Genomic DNA, 15605 nt, shown 5'->3' with positions numbered 1-15605 from the left:
TTTCTCTCAAAACATATGAATACCTTTGCTGCTAACAAAGTGGCTGCAGTCTTCCACTGAAACTTGGAACCAAAAATTACAATTTGCCATTGTTCATTAGTCAACATCGCTAATATGTTGCATTAGCCTGTTTATCTGATTACCTGTCATTCTTGGGTTGAATGCTAGCCATTGTTATTTCTTCCAGTTCCTGTGGCTCATTGTTTTCATGTCTAGTGCACTGGGAGACTCCAGATGAGGCATGTTTGTTTTCACGGGCAGCTTTCACCAGTCTGTGCTCTAAAGTGTCACACTTCCTCTCCATCTCGCTGTCAGAATTTCCTTCCGATGAGCTGTCTTCACAGCTGGTGTCTTCACTTGACGTTGTTTCATAACTAATTGAGGACACCAGATATTATTCACTTTTCCTTCTCCCTCAGCAACTATAGGGCCTGTGCCAATACCCACTGAAGACACCCAATGACTCCAATGGGCCTTGGATGAGGCCCATAGTGACATGCATCTTTGACACAGTAAAAATATGTCAATAAAAGTTTGGCGCCAAACCAAAACTCTAGATCCAGACCCCAACTTTGAAATTCAAACCTACGACACAGGAACTCTGGGTTCTAGTCGTCTTGTTTCCCATGCCAACAGGAGTGCTATCAAAGCAATTTGCTGCTAAAATTAGAGATAGAGAATGTCACTCTATAGAGGATTCCCCCTGACTAATTTAAGAGCAGTGGTGTTAATATGTTATATGTATATGGTGCCTTTTACTCCAAAGGATCCTAAAATGTTTCACAGACTGAAGCTCAGATTCGTTGCTTATACTGAGTGCCACCTTTCTCCACAGGTAGTTCCACTGCTTTTTATGACTACTTGTGAAATAGGTACCACTCAACATGAGCAAGGCTATCGAAATCTCAGCCACTGAACTGCAGTATCTTCTGGGGTAAACAACGGCACATGTAAGTACAGGGAGAGAAATGCAGGATCAATTTCACATGCATAAGTCCATGCCCATTGAGGGGAAAATATAAATCTTTCAGCATAAGTAAAAATCAGCTGAAGAATTCTTCAACTGAGTCACTTCAATTGGCATTTTGTAACTGTTCCTTGGGTGATCCATTTTTTAAAATAATTATAATACTCAACTATCACTCACACACAAAAAGGCATCTTTTTATGGGCAAGATATGAATTAGAACTCCTTGGTTTGTACACATATACATATTTTGTGGGTGCAACTTAACAAGCTATTTTTGAAAACTTGGCCCAGGATGACATTATTAATGTATGGGACACTTTTAATTATAGCATATTCCATTTGCAGTTCATTTGGACAAATTATCCCATTATTTCTACTGTTTGAAGCAAAAAATCTGAAGCAATGTTAAGAATCGTTGGTAGACTTCAGCACATATCTGAAAAGAACAACATTCTCTTCACTTATAAGGCTCATGAGATAACACTGCTTTTAGATAAGGATTCATAATGGTACACATTCATGTATCAAATATATAACTTCATGATTTAAATCTTCAACAGCACGGCTTTTGATGATTGTCTGCTTAAGCAGCAACTTTCCCCTGTAACTGATCTTTAATTGATCACAATTTGCATACAGGCAATTTGCATACAGGCAAATTTATATCTCTTCTAGAGCAAGCCCAAATGCAACCTACATTAATTTTATTCACTTAGAAAGGAGTGCTTACTTATACTTTCTTTTTGAGTGCTCCTGAAAGTTCCCAGAGTGTTGACACTGGAAACAGATGTCAATTAATCAGCAGGACAGGGGGCAAAGGGGTAAGATTCCATCGTGCTGCCCAAACAATGTGCCTCAGACCTTGCCCAGAAAGACCATTTCTAGGGTAAAATGCCATTTTGTCTCAATTCAATCCTTGACCTCTCTGCTGAGACTCTCAACAAAGATGTTAATTCATACCAGCTTGAGAGGTATGGACTTTGGTCCACAAGAAATTCAGCTGAGTTCACGAATGCCTTACTCTTATGATGGTCATGGATTTTTCTCAGTGCAAATTAGATGAGATGTAATGGTGAAAAATTCCATATTGCAATTTCTATATATCTTATGTACTTACGGGGCCCCCGCTAATGTAGTATCAGAATGCCTCAGGCTCTTTTAATGTAGTTATCCTCACAACATCCCTGTGAGATAGGGAAGTACTATCCCCATTTTGCAGTTGCAGAACTGAGGCGGAGAGAGACTAATTGACTTGCCCAAGGTCACAAAGGAAACCTATGCCAGTGCTGAGAATTAAACCTGGATCTCCCAGGACCCACGTGAATGCCTCAACAACTGGACCATCCTTCCTTTCAGTGCCTGACTCATCTGCTAGCGTAGAGCCTCATCCATCTCCCACTGCAATCAATTGAAGAAGCTCCATTTGTTTGAGCAGGAATTGGATCAGACTCTGAGTTTCCAAGCTGATAATAATGAAAATATATTACATATATTGGTCTCCGTTCAGTTCTTAGTGAACAAGTGTCTGCATAATGCCCACTCCTGTCACAGCACTGACAGGCACTTTTGTTGGCTGTCATTATAGAGAGACCAAGGACTGAATAGGCATAGATAGAAATTCTTCTAGGCCAATACTGAGGCACTTTTGATGGCAGGGTGTGGCAGCCTGTGCAGTACAGACTTGATGCAAGGCCCACTGAAGTTAATGGAAAGATTCCCAATGACTCTGAGGTTTTGGATCAAACCCTAAATGACCTGTGTGCAGAGGACTTCATTCTTCAAGGATGTCAGTCCAGTACCATTCATTATTGCTGTAAAGTGCCGATGAACCAGTCTTTCCCATCAGGTTTTACTGCAAAGTTATTGATATTAGATTGAAGAAGGGATAAAAGAGATGACGTTGCAAATGGCCTTTTAATTAAAAATTTGTGGGGAGGGGGAAATCATATTTCCTGAGAGAGAGAGAGAGAGAGATGAGAATAATATTGTATGTGAAAAGGCAGTTTTATTTTCTTAACTGATGCTTACCCACCATTTACCCCAACAAACTGAAGATTCTTTTTGGTCCCATTACCTCCTGCATGGAAACCATAACCTTTCTTTTTCATGATTGATTTAAGACTTGTGGTTGGAGAGATTTCTAGCAAAATACAAAATCAGATATTAAGGAAGTATCTATATTGTCATAATTGTTAGTCTCAACTTTATTGTATGCCTGAAACAAACTACAGAGCATAAGCACAATTAAGTCACACTTATCTAGGTATCTTAGGTTTATGTTACATGATACCTTATGAAGGACCTTATAGACCTTACAGAACTGCAGAGGCAGCTGTATATAGTCTAAATCTGGGCTGACACCATTAAAACAAGGATGGAGATCTGACACACATCTATAAATGACTGGTAAGTATCTGCATCTTGTCCTAATATAAGTAGGCTTTACTGGTATAATAATGTTCTACTACAACCCCTTAACTAGGTCTTTTTGCCCTTTGGATACTGATGTTGTCACTGAAATTCATGCATAGTGTCCTCTTAGTGTCAGCCTTTTATATAACACTACAGAAATGAATTACTGCACCTGAATTCACATCCCTTCATGTTATATTGCTTGAAACTAGAGGCCTTGGATTTAATTATACTAATACTCCCTCTCTCATCTATACTTAAGGGAACACAAAGCCTGTTTCTGTTCTCACTGACACTGGCTCTACCTTGATGTAACACCATTGACTTCAACAGAGTTACTGCTGATTGATGCTGGTGTAAGTGAGAGGAGAATCGGGCCGGATGCGTTTAGACCTGTGCTGATGTTATTTACCCAACTGTTGGTACTGCGTGTTCGAATTCTCCTTATCTGATGGTGCTTGGGTAGAATAAGCAGATAACAGCAAGTTTAAGGAATTAACTATCTGATTCTGGATGGAACTAAGCTTCGATGCAGGGTGTTTAATAGCGCTTGCTAACTCTGGATAGCCATGCTCCAAGCACATCCACTGCTCTTGCAAAAGCTCCTGGATTTTTTTAACATATTGGCCTATGGGGTCATCTGCAGAGGAATCTTGTTGTTCTGTATGGGTTTCCTCCTCAATCAGATCTTGCTTTACATCCCCGGCAAAAACTGGTTTATTTCCATTCGAGTCAGCTCTTCCTGTTCTTGAACAGCTTTCTCCAATCAGAGAGCTAGCAGCACAAGACTGTCTGTCACAGCTGTTTCTTTGACGTTGACAGTCATCACTGGTCTGTTCATCTATCTTCAGCTCAGGGAAGCATGGTGTAAAGACAGGAGGCTCGGTGTCAATTCCAGTTCCTCTCTGTTTGGCAAGAGATGCAGCCCCTTCCTCTCTGACACCAGTGTAAGCATCTGCCAACCCCAGATCCGTATGAACAGGCATTCTTCTTAACTCCTGAACCTGCAAGTTCACATTGTCCACGCCATAGGTACCACATCCTACAGATTCTGTAGCGACTGGAATATTAACATTGACGCCCTTGTCAGAGGCCTCCTTTAATGTGTTTGCTTGCATAAGTTCAGTGTTCACTGCAGCATCATGGTATTGCAGGACATTTCTATTCTGCTTGGACGGTTCAGTTTCTTTGGTGTTTTCCTGACAAAGTTTCTCTTCCAGTTGAGCTTTGGAGCTTGCCAGTATTTTAATGTTTCTCTCTTTTGCTTTGATCTCACTATCCTGCTGCTTCAGCACTACTTTGATCTGCTCAAGTTCCTCTATTTTGCTGTTTAGTTGCTCCTCCAGAACAGTGATCTGTTGTTTCAGTGCTGTAATCCTGCTGGGTTCTACCGTGTCACAAAGCAAAGGTTCAAGATCTACGTTTTCCTCATTTGCTCTAGCCCAAACGCCTCTAACTTCAGTCTTCTCTGGTGCACATGGCATGATCTCACTTATGTTTAATTCCGTTTTTTCATGGTTCTCATTTTCGTGGATAAACTTGGGGGCATTTGATGAGATTGATTCATCCTTGACTAATTCAGGACATTTACTTGTCTGTGGTGCGTAGCATTCTTCTCCTCCACTCTCTGTAACCAGGAACTGCTCTTGAGCTATGGAATGCTGGCTTTGATGTGGAAATTGGATTTGCATTCTCTCCAGCTCGGGGATGGCTTTCACCTGTTGTCCCTCAGGCTGCTTATTTTTCTGGAACACCACTTTGATCTGCTCTTGCACATTCCTTGGCTCTTTGGGGAAATGTAATGTGACACTATCAGAATAGTGTGAATCCAGTGATGCCTTTGCAGGGCTAACGGGAATTTCTGTGAAGCTCTTTCCATCACAAGGCTGAGACAGCACTGAGGGCTGAGAAGGCTTGGAGCACTGACTTTCCTCTTCTGAACTTTTACTTGGTAGAAGTTTGGCTGGCATGCTGGAAGCCCTTAACAGCTGTGGCCTCCCTCTACAGCTGCCAGGTTCTTCTTCATGGTGGATGACCTCTGCTTGTCTGCTTGTCTCTGCTAAAAGGGCTTTTTTTCTGTAACTTGGCTCCTCTGCAGTTAAAGATTGTGGTGAGTCATAAGATGTGATAAGACAGGTGTTTTTTTCTGCCCCTAGTGATGCCTTCCTCTGTGCAAATGAACAGGCTGCCATCCAGCTCTTATTGGGGGAGGAAGCATATGCACGGGATCTATTCTCAGGCAGGCTGAAATTCCGAGGCAGTGTGCTGAACTTTGGCTGTTTGGCCTTCCTGTGAATGTGAACCCTTTTAATGGTATTTCCTTTTTCAATGTCATCCACATATTTCAGAAAGTCCAGGTCTAAATGGAAGCCGTATGGTGTTTCAACAGAATAAGGGAGATTTCTGGGTTGGCCTTTATCCTCAGCAGGTTTTGATGGCTGATTGCCAGCTGAAATAAAATGAGACATTACATTTTTAAAAATAAATTAATTAAAAAATAATCTAACCAAGTTTGCAGCAGAAAAAAAGTGGTCAGCAATGATTTATTTTGCCTCAGCTTTATACCTCTCCCATTCGTCTTCTGCTCCTCAGGCCCAATCCTTGGCTGTGGCTGAGGAGGCAGCATGGAGTGTGTGGACAGGGAGGGCTGGCTGTGCATTGATCCTGTCCTCTGGGGTAAGTTAGAGCAGTCTGAAGGCTCTTCTAATTTTCAGCAACTACCAATAGTCTGAAGGAGCCAAAAGGCAGCTGCAGCACAGCTGAGAATCAGGGCTCTCATCAGTATGCACAAAATGCTGAAATGCCAGCCAGCTGCCTTCCTAAATCGTTATGCAGTTAGCCTGCATCTACCAGGGAAAGGGAGAAGGAATGGTTTGTAGTTTGTCATTTGTAATGCTAATGTAGAGTCTGATTAGAGATATAGCCACAGAGCAACACATGCAAATGTATAATCTTGTTTTCTGGAGCTGACTCATGTAATTGTTGCACTGGAATTTGCTAAATCATTATTTTAATTGGCAATTATGTAAATAGCAGGTTTGGTAGGCTGAGCTACAAATTTGTCTAAGTATTAAAAAGCTGCCTGATGTATAATAAATTCTAAATCTAGTGTATAAGAAATCTAGCTACAAACCAGATGATGGAAACTATCCATGACAATTACATTTGGGGTTTTTTGCAAGTCAGGCAAAGAGACATTGGTTGGCCCTATGGACAAACATTGTCACCCTTGTTGTCTTTTGAAACAAAGAATACCTCTAAAAGGCAGGGTTGAAATTTTAAAAAGTGGTGATTTTGGATGTCTCACAGTTTTAGGGTGACCAGAGAGCAAGTGTGAAAAATCAGGACTGGGGTGGAAGGTAATAGGTGCCTATATAAGAGAGAGCCCCAAAAATCGGGACTATCCCTATAAAATTGGAACATCTGGTCATCCTACAATCTGAGGCACTCTAAAGGTGTTTCAAACTGGGCACTGAAGAAATGAGGCATCCGGAATCACTAGTTGCTTTTGAAAACCGTGGCCAAGGCCCCGAGACTTGTACAGCACAAGGGGCTGGCACAGATAGGGTTAACCTGTGCAGCTGTGTAGAACCACAAAACCCTTTCTAATGTCCATGGATGTTCTTCTGAGAGCACATCTTTAATTCTTCAGTTCAAGAAAATCCAGTATATTGGAATGTGTTAAATATGCAAGAGCCAATTTGTTCCATATGTAATCAAATACATAGAGCTGCAGTAGTCAATACAGAACCTTACAGTGAATATAAGCAACTCTCATGAAAGTGGATGCTAAAAGCAGACTTTTCAATGGTCTCTCCTAATGACGGACATCTTTCAACTTAGACTCATATTGACCTCTGCCCCATTCAAAACTAGTGTGCTCTCATTTTCATGGCTGTAAGTCATTTTCATGATTTTACATTTCTGATATGTCTGTACAAAATGTAACTTATGTATTTCCCTAAAGAACATTATATCAATTTAAACTTCCTGTACTGATGATGCATCACTGTCCTTCATTCTGGTTATTTGTTCTAGCGTTGTGTCCTATATAAGGAGCTTGGCAAGCTGATAGAATGGATAGAACTAATAATACAGTCCACAGCCCGCAAAATTCATAGGCTCAAATTTTCAAACTAGGGCGGTTAAAGTTAAGCACCTAAATCCAAATTCAGGAAACAAAATAAGTGACCTGATTTTCAAATGTGATCCCATGAAGTTGTGGTGAGTTAGGACTGCTAAGAATCTCTGAAAATCAGGCCACTGGTTTAAATATGGGTATCAGTGCCTAACTGTAGTTACCCAAGACTGAAAATATTTGAGCATTCTTCCCTTTGCCACTGTCCTTGTGAAGCAGTCTTGCAGGGGCTGATGAGAATTTGGCATAGATATAGACCCTTTTATCTCAAAGGTTCTCTAAGCCCTTTATCCAAACAGCACCACTGAAATGCAGCCACCCCTGGGGAGGAAGCCAGCACACTGGAAATAGTGGAATGAGGAAGGAAAATTTTGTGCAAAGTGACATCAAGGCAAAGCCCTACTTCTCTTTTGAAAAGTAGAAGGGGATCATTAACGTCCACACAGGACACACAAGACCTTTGTCTTTATGATCTTATCTCAAAGCCCCATACACAGTGCTTGAAACTCCACTGTAAACAATAGAACTATCATACTTATTCTCTGCTATAATCACAGATCAGCGCAAAACAAGAGTGCATCGTGTGTGTCTTGAACTATGCACAAACCTTGCATGTTTTCATTGTTCGAAAACATGTCTCCATAAAGTTAGAAGAACATGAATTATTTACTGTATAAACAAAATGCCTTGGTTTAATATTTTTTAAATGATAAAAGAGTTCCATTCAACAGTGTTTAAGTAAAAACACAACCTCCATACCATCTGCTTTCTCCATAATGTGGAATGTGGTCCAGGCTGTCAGTTAAACATCATCCAAGGAGTCAATAAGACTTTGTGCACCTAAAAAATTTTAAAAGGACATTTAGACAAAGTCTCAGTGTTTATTTCAAAGCCCAAGTACACCACATCCCATCCATGTTCAAAGTCTTCCATCGAGCTGTAAGAAACTCCTCAGTTAGCCAGAAGGGCCACTGCTGAACAATGTGATTTTTTAAAATCTTTTTGGTACAACAAAAGTCAGGTCCTTCAGGGAATATAGTTGACATTAGATACTGTCATTGCAGTACCTTGCCTCTCACTTGAAGTATTCTATAGCCAGATGGTGTACAGAAAACATTTTCAAGAATATTTAAATCAATATTTTCTCTTCTAGTGGTAACAATTCTTGCTTCCTAGACACATTACAATGAGATGCTGCTTTAATTAGCTGTTAGCCTGAGATCTGTAATAGATGGTATATGAACTCTTTAGCCAAAATACATTGATTGCTATGAGATATAGTCTGTAATTTATATACTGTGTGATATTTCATCTCCTGGTGAAAAGAGCAAGGGGTATATGCGGCTACATAGAGTGGTGGCTTGCTTGGCATTTCTTTGCTTAAAGCAGCCAAAGATTCAAAACTGCTACTAAATATCTTTAACACAAACCCCATTATTTCAGTGTATGGTCGATCATATTAAAATAACCCTTCAACTAAGTGACTAAAACACATTCATGCTTCTTGTAGGAACATATAACTCTGTCTCTTTGACTCAGACGTCTCATTGTCTAGAACATGATCATCATCCTTCAACACTCCCTCCGTGCCATCATCTCCTGACTCTGGGTGATGGCATATAGGACTCCAAGGATCTCAAAAGGACTGTGGATGTTGGAACTGAGGACACCTAAGCCAAGTTGCATGGGAAGCCCCTACTTCTCCTTTGCCTGATGGCTGGATTCTAACGAGGTCAAGGCAACTGGAGCTCATCAGGTAACCAAGCGTGCTAGTGTATATACCAGATAGGAAAAGGTGGTCAGGGCCAGAATGGGAGGATGATTTCCCAGCTTACAGAAGGAGACTGCGGGTCCCTCATGTTTTTTGAGGTGGGTTTGTAACCTCAAAGGGAGAACTTTCTTTAAGATTTGGGTTTGTCCCTGGAAAGAGAGGCAGGGAGGACCTGCCCAGTGCAGGCTGGAAATCCACCTTCTGCTGCTCTCAGGGCTGGAACCATGCTAGAACTACAAGAGTGCAGCCTTGACCCCAATGCACCAAGTCTCTAATGGGGTTGAAGGCTTGAAGAGCCCTGACCTCAACTCCCATTCTGATCAACGTTGGAAAAACTCTGGTTTCAGTCCACTGCCCTAGCCCCTCCCAAACCTCTGTGCAGCAGGTAGTCCCTCAGGGTGCCCAAAACATTTTTCCTGGGCTGTTCTCTTTTTTGAACTCTTTGATCTCTCACCCATGCCTGTGCTCAAGAGAATAGAAAAAGGGTGCATGAATTGCAAGGTCACAAGAGCCAGAAGGGAAGGAGGTAGACAACGCTGGAGAGCTGAACTACTGGGGAAATTCCCCCAGCCCCAGCATAAGACAGACTAAGTCATGTGGGAGAGCAAAGAGCTGCTCAATAATGTCCAGTTTCAGAAGCTGCTGATGGTGAAGACTCACTCAATGCACATCCTAGACCAAGTGTGTGGGGGAAGGGCAGATAACTAGTCAAGGACTGCCCTCATCTCATTAGCCCTATTGGCAGAAGTGGGTGAAGAGAGGTAGATGCCGCCTGATTGTTTTCCATTTCCGCTGCTGCCTTCTTCAGCACCATTGTCCAGGTATGCCCTGCCTCATTTCCCCCTCTATGCTTCCTGCTCCTGTCACCTTAGCTGCTGCAGTTCCTTATTCTGTGTTGGACTCCAGCATGCTCAGAATTCCACTGCCACCTGCTCAAAAGTACAAAGAAGTGCAATCAACTTAAACCCATTCCAATCCAGCTCTGCTGACTATCCATTCATTCAGGAGCAATTCAAATGGCTCTTCTTGGTCCACATACCAAGTCCCTTGCTCACCTTTTAACTCTTACAGTTTCACCTGAGGAAGGACTTCAGCATTTGGCCCATAATATTAAAACCCTCCATGGGCTAGCTCCAGCCACGTTCATTGGCCTTTATCCCTCACTGTGTCAGTCATTCCACTTATCTAGTATTGGTCTCTTCTCTACCCCTCCACACAATCTCATCATGGTTGGTACAAGAGACTTCTTCTCTGCAGCCTTCCTATGTTTGTCCACGTCTTCATTTAAATGTTCATCTGAAACCACAGCTTGTCTAAATTCTCCATTCTTTATCCCTTAAATGCCTCTCTTCCTGTGAGATTGGTTTGAATTTTAACCTGATTTATTTCTGTTTTAATTTTTAGAAAAGCTACCAAAAAACAGATGCTGCTGGTATGTATGTTTTAAAACATTGAAATGAAGTGCTTAGATTATAGAACTTTCAAATAAAGACACTAGAGAAAATTAGATTAAACTGTGCTGTGTTACCCATTTAAAATTATGAAAATATTTGTATGAAACCACAACTAACTAGTAAGAAACGCATTGCTGCATTCAACAAGTGTGGTCTCTGCATCTGAGTGTGATGGAGTCTTCCGAGAGACATTACTATAAAGAGAACATTAATATGATCCCAAGGTTACTACCTTGTACACAGTTATAGCTGGATAATAACACAGACACCTGGCAGACTAGTAATTTGCTTACCCATCTTAATCCTGCAGAACCAGTCAAAACCATGTTTATGGTAGATTTCAACCAATACACTCCTAAAATATTCCCAGGCTAACTCCATTTTGTACATGTAAGGCAGTTTCTCCTGCTTTTCCTCATGAATAAACAGCATATGCCAAAATTAACATTAATCAGTTTCTCCACTGTTTTTATTTTACTTTTCCAATTAGTCAGTTGCACAACGTTTATGGATTCCAGCCACAGTCTGACCAGTTATATTTCACTCTTCTAGGTCATTTACAAAGAAAAAAAATCCAATCAATATGAGGTTTTTAATATCTAGATAATTAAACCTAATTGTTCATTTATGACTTGGCTTAGTTCCAACTTTCCAGTCATAAAATTGATATTAATTTTTTGCCTAATCTATTTCAAAATCACCTCATAAAATGACTTCTGCATGTACCATACCAGCTTCTAGACGTACTTCAAGTGCCTCCAGTGTAGTTTGTACATGGGTCTGATGGCTAACTGCCAAAAATATGGGTCCTATTACCCCTCGTATCCAAACCAATATTCTTCTATGTCTGGCTAGAAAACTAGATCAGAGTGAAGAATTTCATCAGAATATATGGACAAATTATCCAGTCATCTCTCACAAGAGCTTCAAACAGTCTCAAATCTGATTCTACATTTTTTGTTTTTAACAATAAACCAAATAAGACAACACCAAAAAGATATTTAATTTCTACTGAAGAAGGAACCAAATACCAGGCAGGATGATAAAGTACAACAAGGTCTCACCACAGCCTAATGTTGTCTCTGATGGGAGACTATGGAATGAAAAATGACTCCCACATACCACTTTGATCCCTGCTCCCATACATAACTTCAGGGAAGCCTGAGTGTCAGGAGACAAAGCTGCCAGCTGGTGGGATCAGTTTTCAGATGTGCATTAGTGTTCTGGACGGAGCTCTGAGGCTTTGCAAGAGCCCGCCCAACTATGCACAGTTCCATGGATTGCATTCTGCAGACATATCACACATGTCCTCCTGATTCATCTTTGCCTTACAATACTAATATAATTCCACTGACTGCAGAAGAGCTACCTCTGATTTATACTGGTGCAAGAGGAGGATCTGCCGCTGAGATTTTAAGTTTAGAGAATTTAGTGCATCTAAAGGACAGATCTGAACTCTTCTGGTTACGAAGGCTCACGCACCACATCAACGTGCTTCAGCCTTCACCTGGGGCCTGATCCACAGTCTACTGAAGTCAATGGAAGGAGTTCAATTCCGTGGACTTCAAAGGGCTCTGATCCAGGTCTCTAGAGGAGCCATTTCTGCGATAGACAGGCTAGTTTTCACTCCATCCCCACTCAGTCCTTTTTTTGTACTACGAGCAACAAGCTCACACTCCCTCAGTGCTTGTCTCCAGCTGCAACTTAGTGCTAATTTGCAGTGGATTCTTGTATACTAGAAGCAGGAATGAGCCTAACTCTTTTCAGATATGCCACTGAACAGCCTTCAAATTGGTAAAGCCCTTCAGCGACTACCAACCTGGGACAGATTTGAACTAGTTAGGGTTGCCCAGAGGATTCCAGGGGCCTGGGGTCTTCAGCGGTGGGGGGCCCCTGCTTTGGCGGTAATTCAGCGGCGGGGGGTCCTTCCGCTCCGGGACCCGCCGCCGAAGTGCCTCAAAGACCTGCGGTGACGGAACGGAAGAATCCCCCGCCGCCGAATTACTGCCGAAGACCAGGCTGCACTTTGGTGGTGGGTCCCACTTTGGCAGTAATTTGGAGGCGGGGGGTCCTTCCACCCTGGAGCGGAAGGACCCTCCAACGCTGAAGACCCAGCGTGGAAGAAGCTCCAGGGACCCAGGCCCCGTGAGAGTTTTCCGGGGCCTTTGGAGCGAGTGAAGGACCCCGCTCCAGGGGTCCCGAAAAACTCTCCTGGGGGCCCCTGCAGAGCCCGGGGCAAATTGCCCCACTTGCCCCCCCCCTCCGTGGGCGGCCCTGGAACTACTGCCCTAGTTCTGTATCCTGTTCTCTGCTTCCAAATCATCTAGCCCCTCATGAAAAAGATTTCAAAGATTCTGTAAAGTTTTCTTCCCCTTTGGTAAATACCTTATCAAATTCTGTCATTATGAGCCTTTAATATACATTGACAGAAAACACATTACATATAAGTTTGTTAAATTGACCCTGCCTCAGGTTTTAATATTTGCAGGCTTTCTCTGTATCATACAATAATGGAAAACACTAAATTTTAATCCCCAGGCAGAGAGCATCTCAGCATATATATAGCATCTTTGATTTTCAGTTTTACTACAAAGAATAGTGTTGAGGAGGATGAGTTCATATGGACATTAAAAGACCTCTTATGAGACAAGAGCATATAGAGAAATAAACATGAAAAAATCAAATATTTGACCCAGCAACTTCATTCCCTCTGTTCCCCATTTGCAAGGACAATGTGCTGTCTTTTTCAAAAGCCAAGTCTCAAGGAGTATTCCTTGACAGTCAGATTTAACTCTCCATTTTCTGACCCCCGTTAACAGAATAAAAAACACCACCTAAGATCATCCTCCTGAAGGTTTTAATTTTAACTGAATTACAGAGACTAAGATTGGTAAAATTCACTCTAGGGGCTTGTCTACATCACAAAGTTGCAGCGCTGGTGAGGGGGTTACAGCGCTGCAACTTAGGAGGTGTACACATCTGCAGGGCATCACCAGCGCTGCAACTCCCTGTTTGCAGCGCTGGCCGTACTCCCGTTTTGTCTCGGGTGTAGAGGATCCAGCGCTGGTGATCCAGCGCTGGTAATCAAGTGTAGACACTTACCAGCGCTTTTCTTGACCTCCGTGGAATAAGCAGGTATCCCAGCATACCTGAGGAAGCCTCTGGTAATCAAGCAGATCTCCTTCCCCGGTTTGCTCTCGCGTTCCCGAACCCCCGAGCAAGCAGGTCTCCTTCCCTGCGGTTTGCACAGGGGGGTTCGGGGAACGCGAGAGCAAACTGCGGCGAAGCTGGTCTCCTTCCCCGGTTTGCTCTCGCGTTCCCCGAACCCCCGAGCAAGCAGGTCTCCTTCCCTGCGGTTTGCAAGGGGGTTCGGGGAACGCGAGAGCAAACCGCGGCGAAGCTGGTCTCCTTCCCCGGTTTGCTCTCGCGTTCCCCGAACCCCCGAGCAAGCAGGTCTCCTTCCCTGCGGTTTGCAGGGGGGTTCGGGGAACGCGAGAGCAAACCGCGGGGAAGCTGGTCTCCTTCCCCGGTTTGCTCTCGCGTTCCCCGAACCCCCCTGCAAGCAGGTCTCCTTCCCTGCGGTTTGCAGGGGGGTTCGGGGAACGCGAGAGCAAACCGCGGCGAAGCTGGTCTCCTTCCCCGGTTTGCTATCGCGTTCCCCGAACCCCCGAGCAAGCAGATCTCCTTCCCTGCGGTTTGCAGGGAGGTTCAGGGAACGCGAGAGCAAACCGCGGCGAAGCTGGTCTCCTTCCCCGGTTGGCTCTCGCGTTCCCCGAACCCCCCTTGAAGCCGCCCAACAGCGCTGCAGTGTGGCCACATCTAACACCACTTGCAGCGCTGGTTGCTGTAAGTGTGGCCACTCTGCAGCGCTGGCCCTATACAGGTGTACTAATACAGCTGTAACAACCAGCGCTGCAAAATTGTAGATGTAGACATACCCTAGGAAAGGAGTCTGCTACCACCAGTTTCACAGATGAGAAACGATTATCCCTGTGACTATAAACAAAGAAGTAATTCATGCCTAGTAGGTGACATATTAACACAATCTCATTAACTATTTAAACAGATCACAACATTTCTTTATTTTTCGCCACTGGCTGTCATTTTCTCCTGCATTGCAGCAACTGCATTTAGCACTTCATTATGAAAGAAAAAGTATCATTAAAAAAGCACATTGCCAGGTTACCTTCTCATCCTTCCATCTACAAAAAGGGCTTTTCCCATTCAGAAAGAGATCTTTTCACTGCTGCGAGTCAATAGTTACAGGTTCAGAGCAGCAAATATGGGATTTCCAGCTGTTAAAGAAGTTGGTCAGCTGATCAGTGACCTTGCTTAAAAAGCAAATACTAGTTTAACTAAACAGAGGAAGCAGAACAAAAGTTGAATTCATTTTATAACACGCTAGCACATAATTATTATACATCCTTTCTGGAGAAAGTTAAAATCCAATCTTTAAAGTTAGTTACTTTTCCTGTAGACAGTATATATTATCTCCCCATAAAAAACAAAATGCAAAATGTTTAGTCTACTGGGGAAATTTTTGGACAACATATGACCTTATCTGCTTTATCAAAAATAGGATTATTTAAAAGTCAGTCAATAATTAACTACACATTTCTCATTTCATCTGATGTTACTCATTAAAGAAATTCTTCCTGGCTGACATACACCTTCATTCTGAGCTTCAGTTCACATTCTGCAGCTTAGCAATTTTGAATACATTGTTTATTCTGGTCAGCATTTCTCCCAATAAAAAATAAAAACAGTCCCCTTGATTAAAGGACAGAAGCTTTATTAGAAAACGCAACATGTTTCAATATTAATAATTAATTCTGCTTCAGCCCTACCATAGTGCAATGA

General features: G+C 42.6%; 1 protein-coding gene across 1 annotated transcript in view; it reads right to left on the bottom strand.

Moving 5' to 3' along the window:
* Positions 1-15605, bottom strand: part of KANK4 (KN motif and ankyrin repeat domains 4) — a 54271-nt gene that overhangs the window by 21619 nt on the left and 17047 nt on the right. Inside the window, exons 2-5 of the mRNA XM_030573759.1 lie at positions 8280-8360; positions 3795-5831; positions 2999-3110; positions 144-374 (exon numbers count right to left, since the gene is read on the bottom strand). Of these exons, the coding sequence (XP_030429619.1) occupies positions 144-374; positions 2999-3110; positions 3795-5831; positions 8280-8295 (2396 nt within the window). The 5' untranslated portion in view covers positions 8296-8360. The remainder of the gene's footprint in view (positions 1-143; positions 375-2998; positions 3111-3794; positions 5832-8279; positions 8361-15605) is intronic.

Source organism: Gopherus evgoodei, chromosome 8, assembly GCF_007399415.2.
Source record: "Gopherus evgoodei ecotype Sinaloan lineage chromosome 8, rGopEvg1_v1.p, whole genome shotgun sequence".
Taxonomy (NCBI): domain Eukaryota; kingdom Metazoa; phylum Chordata; order Testudines; family Testudinidae; genus Gopherus; species Gopherus evgoodei.
Note: the sequence above shows the minus strand (reverse complement) of the source record. Positions and strands in the feature narration are given on the sequence as shown.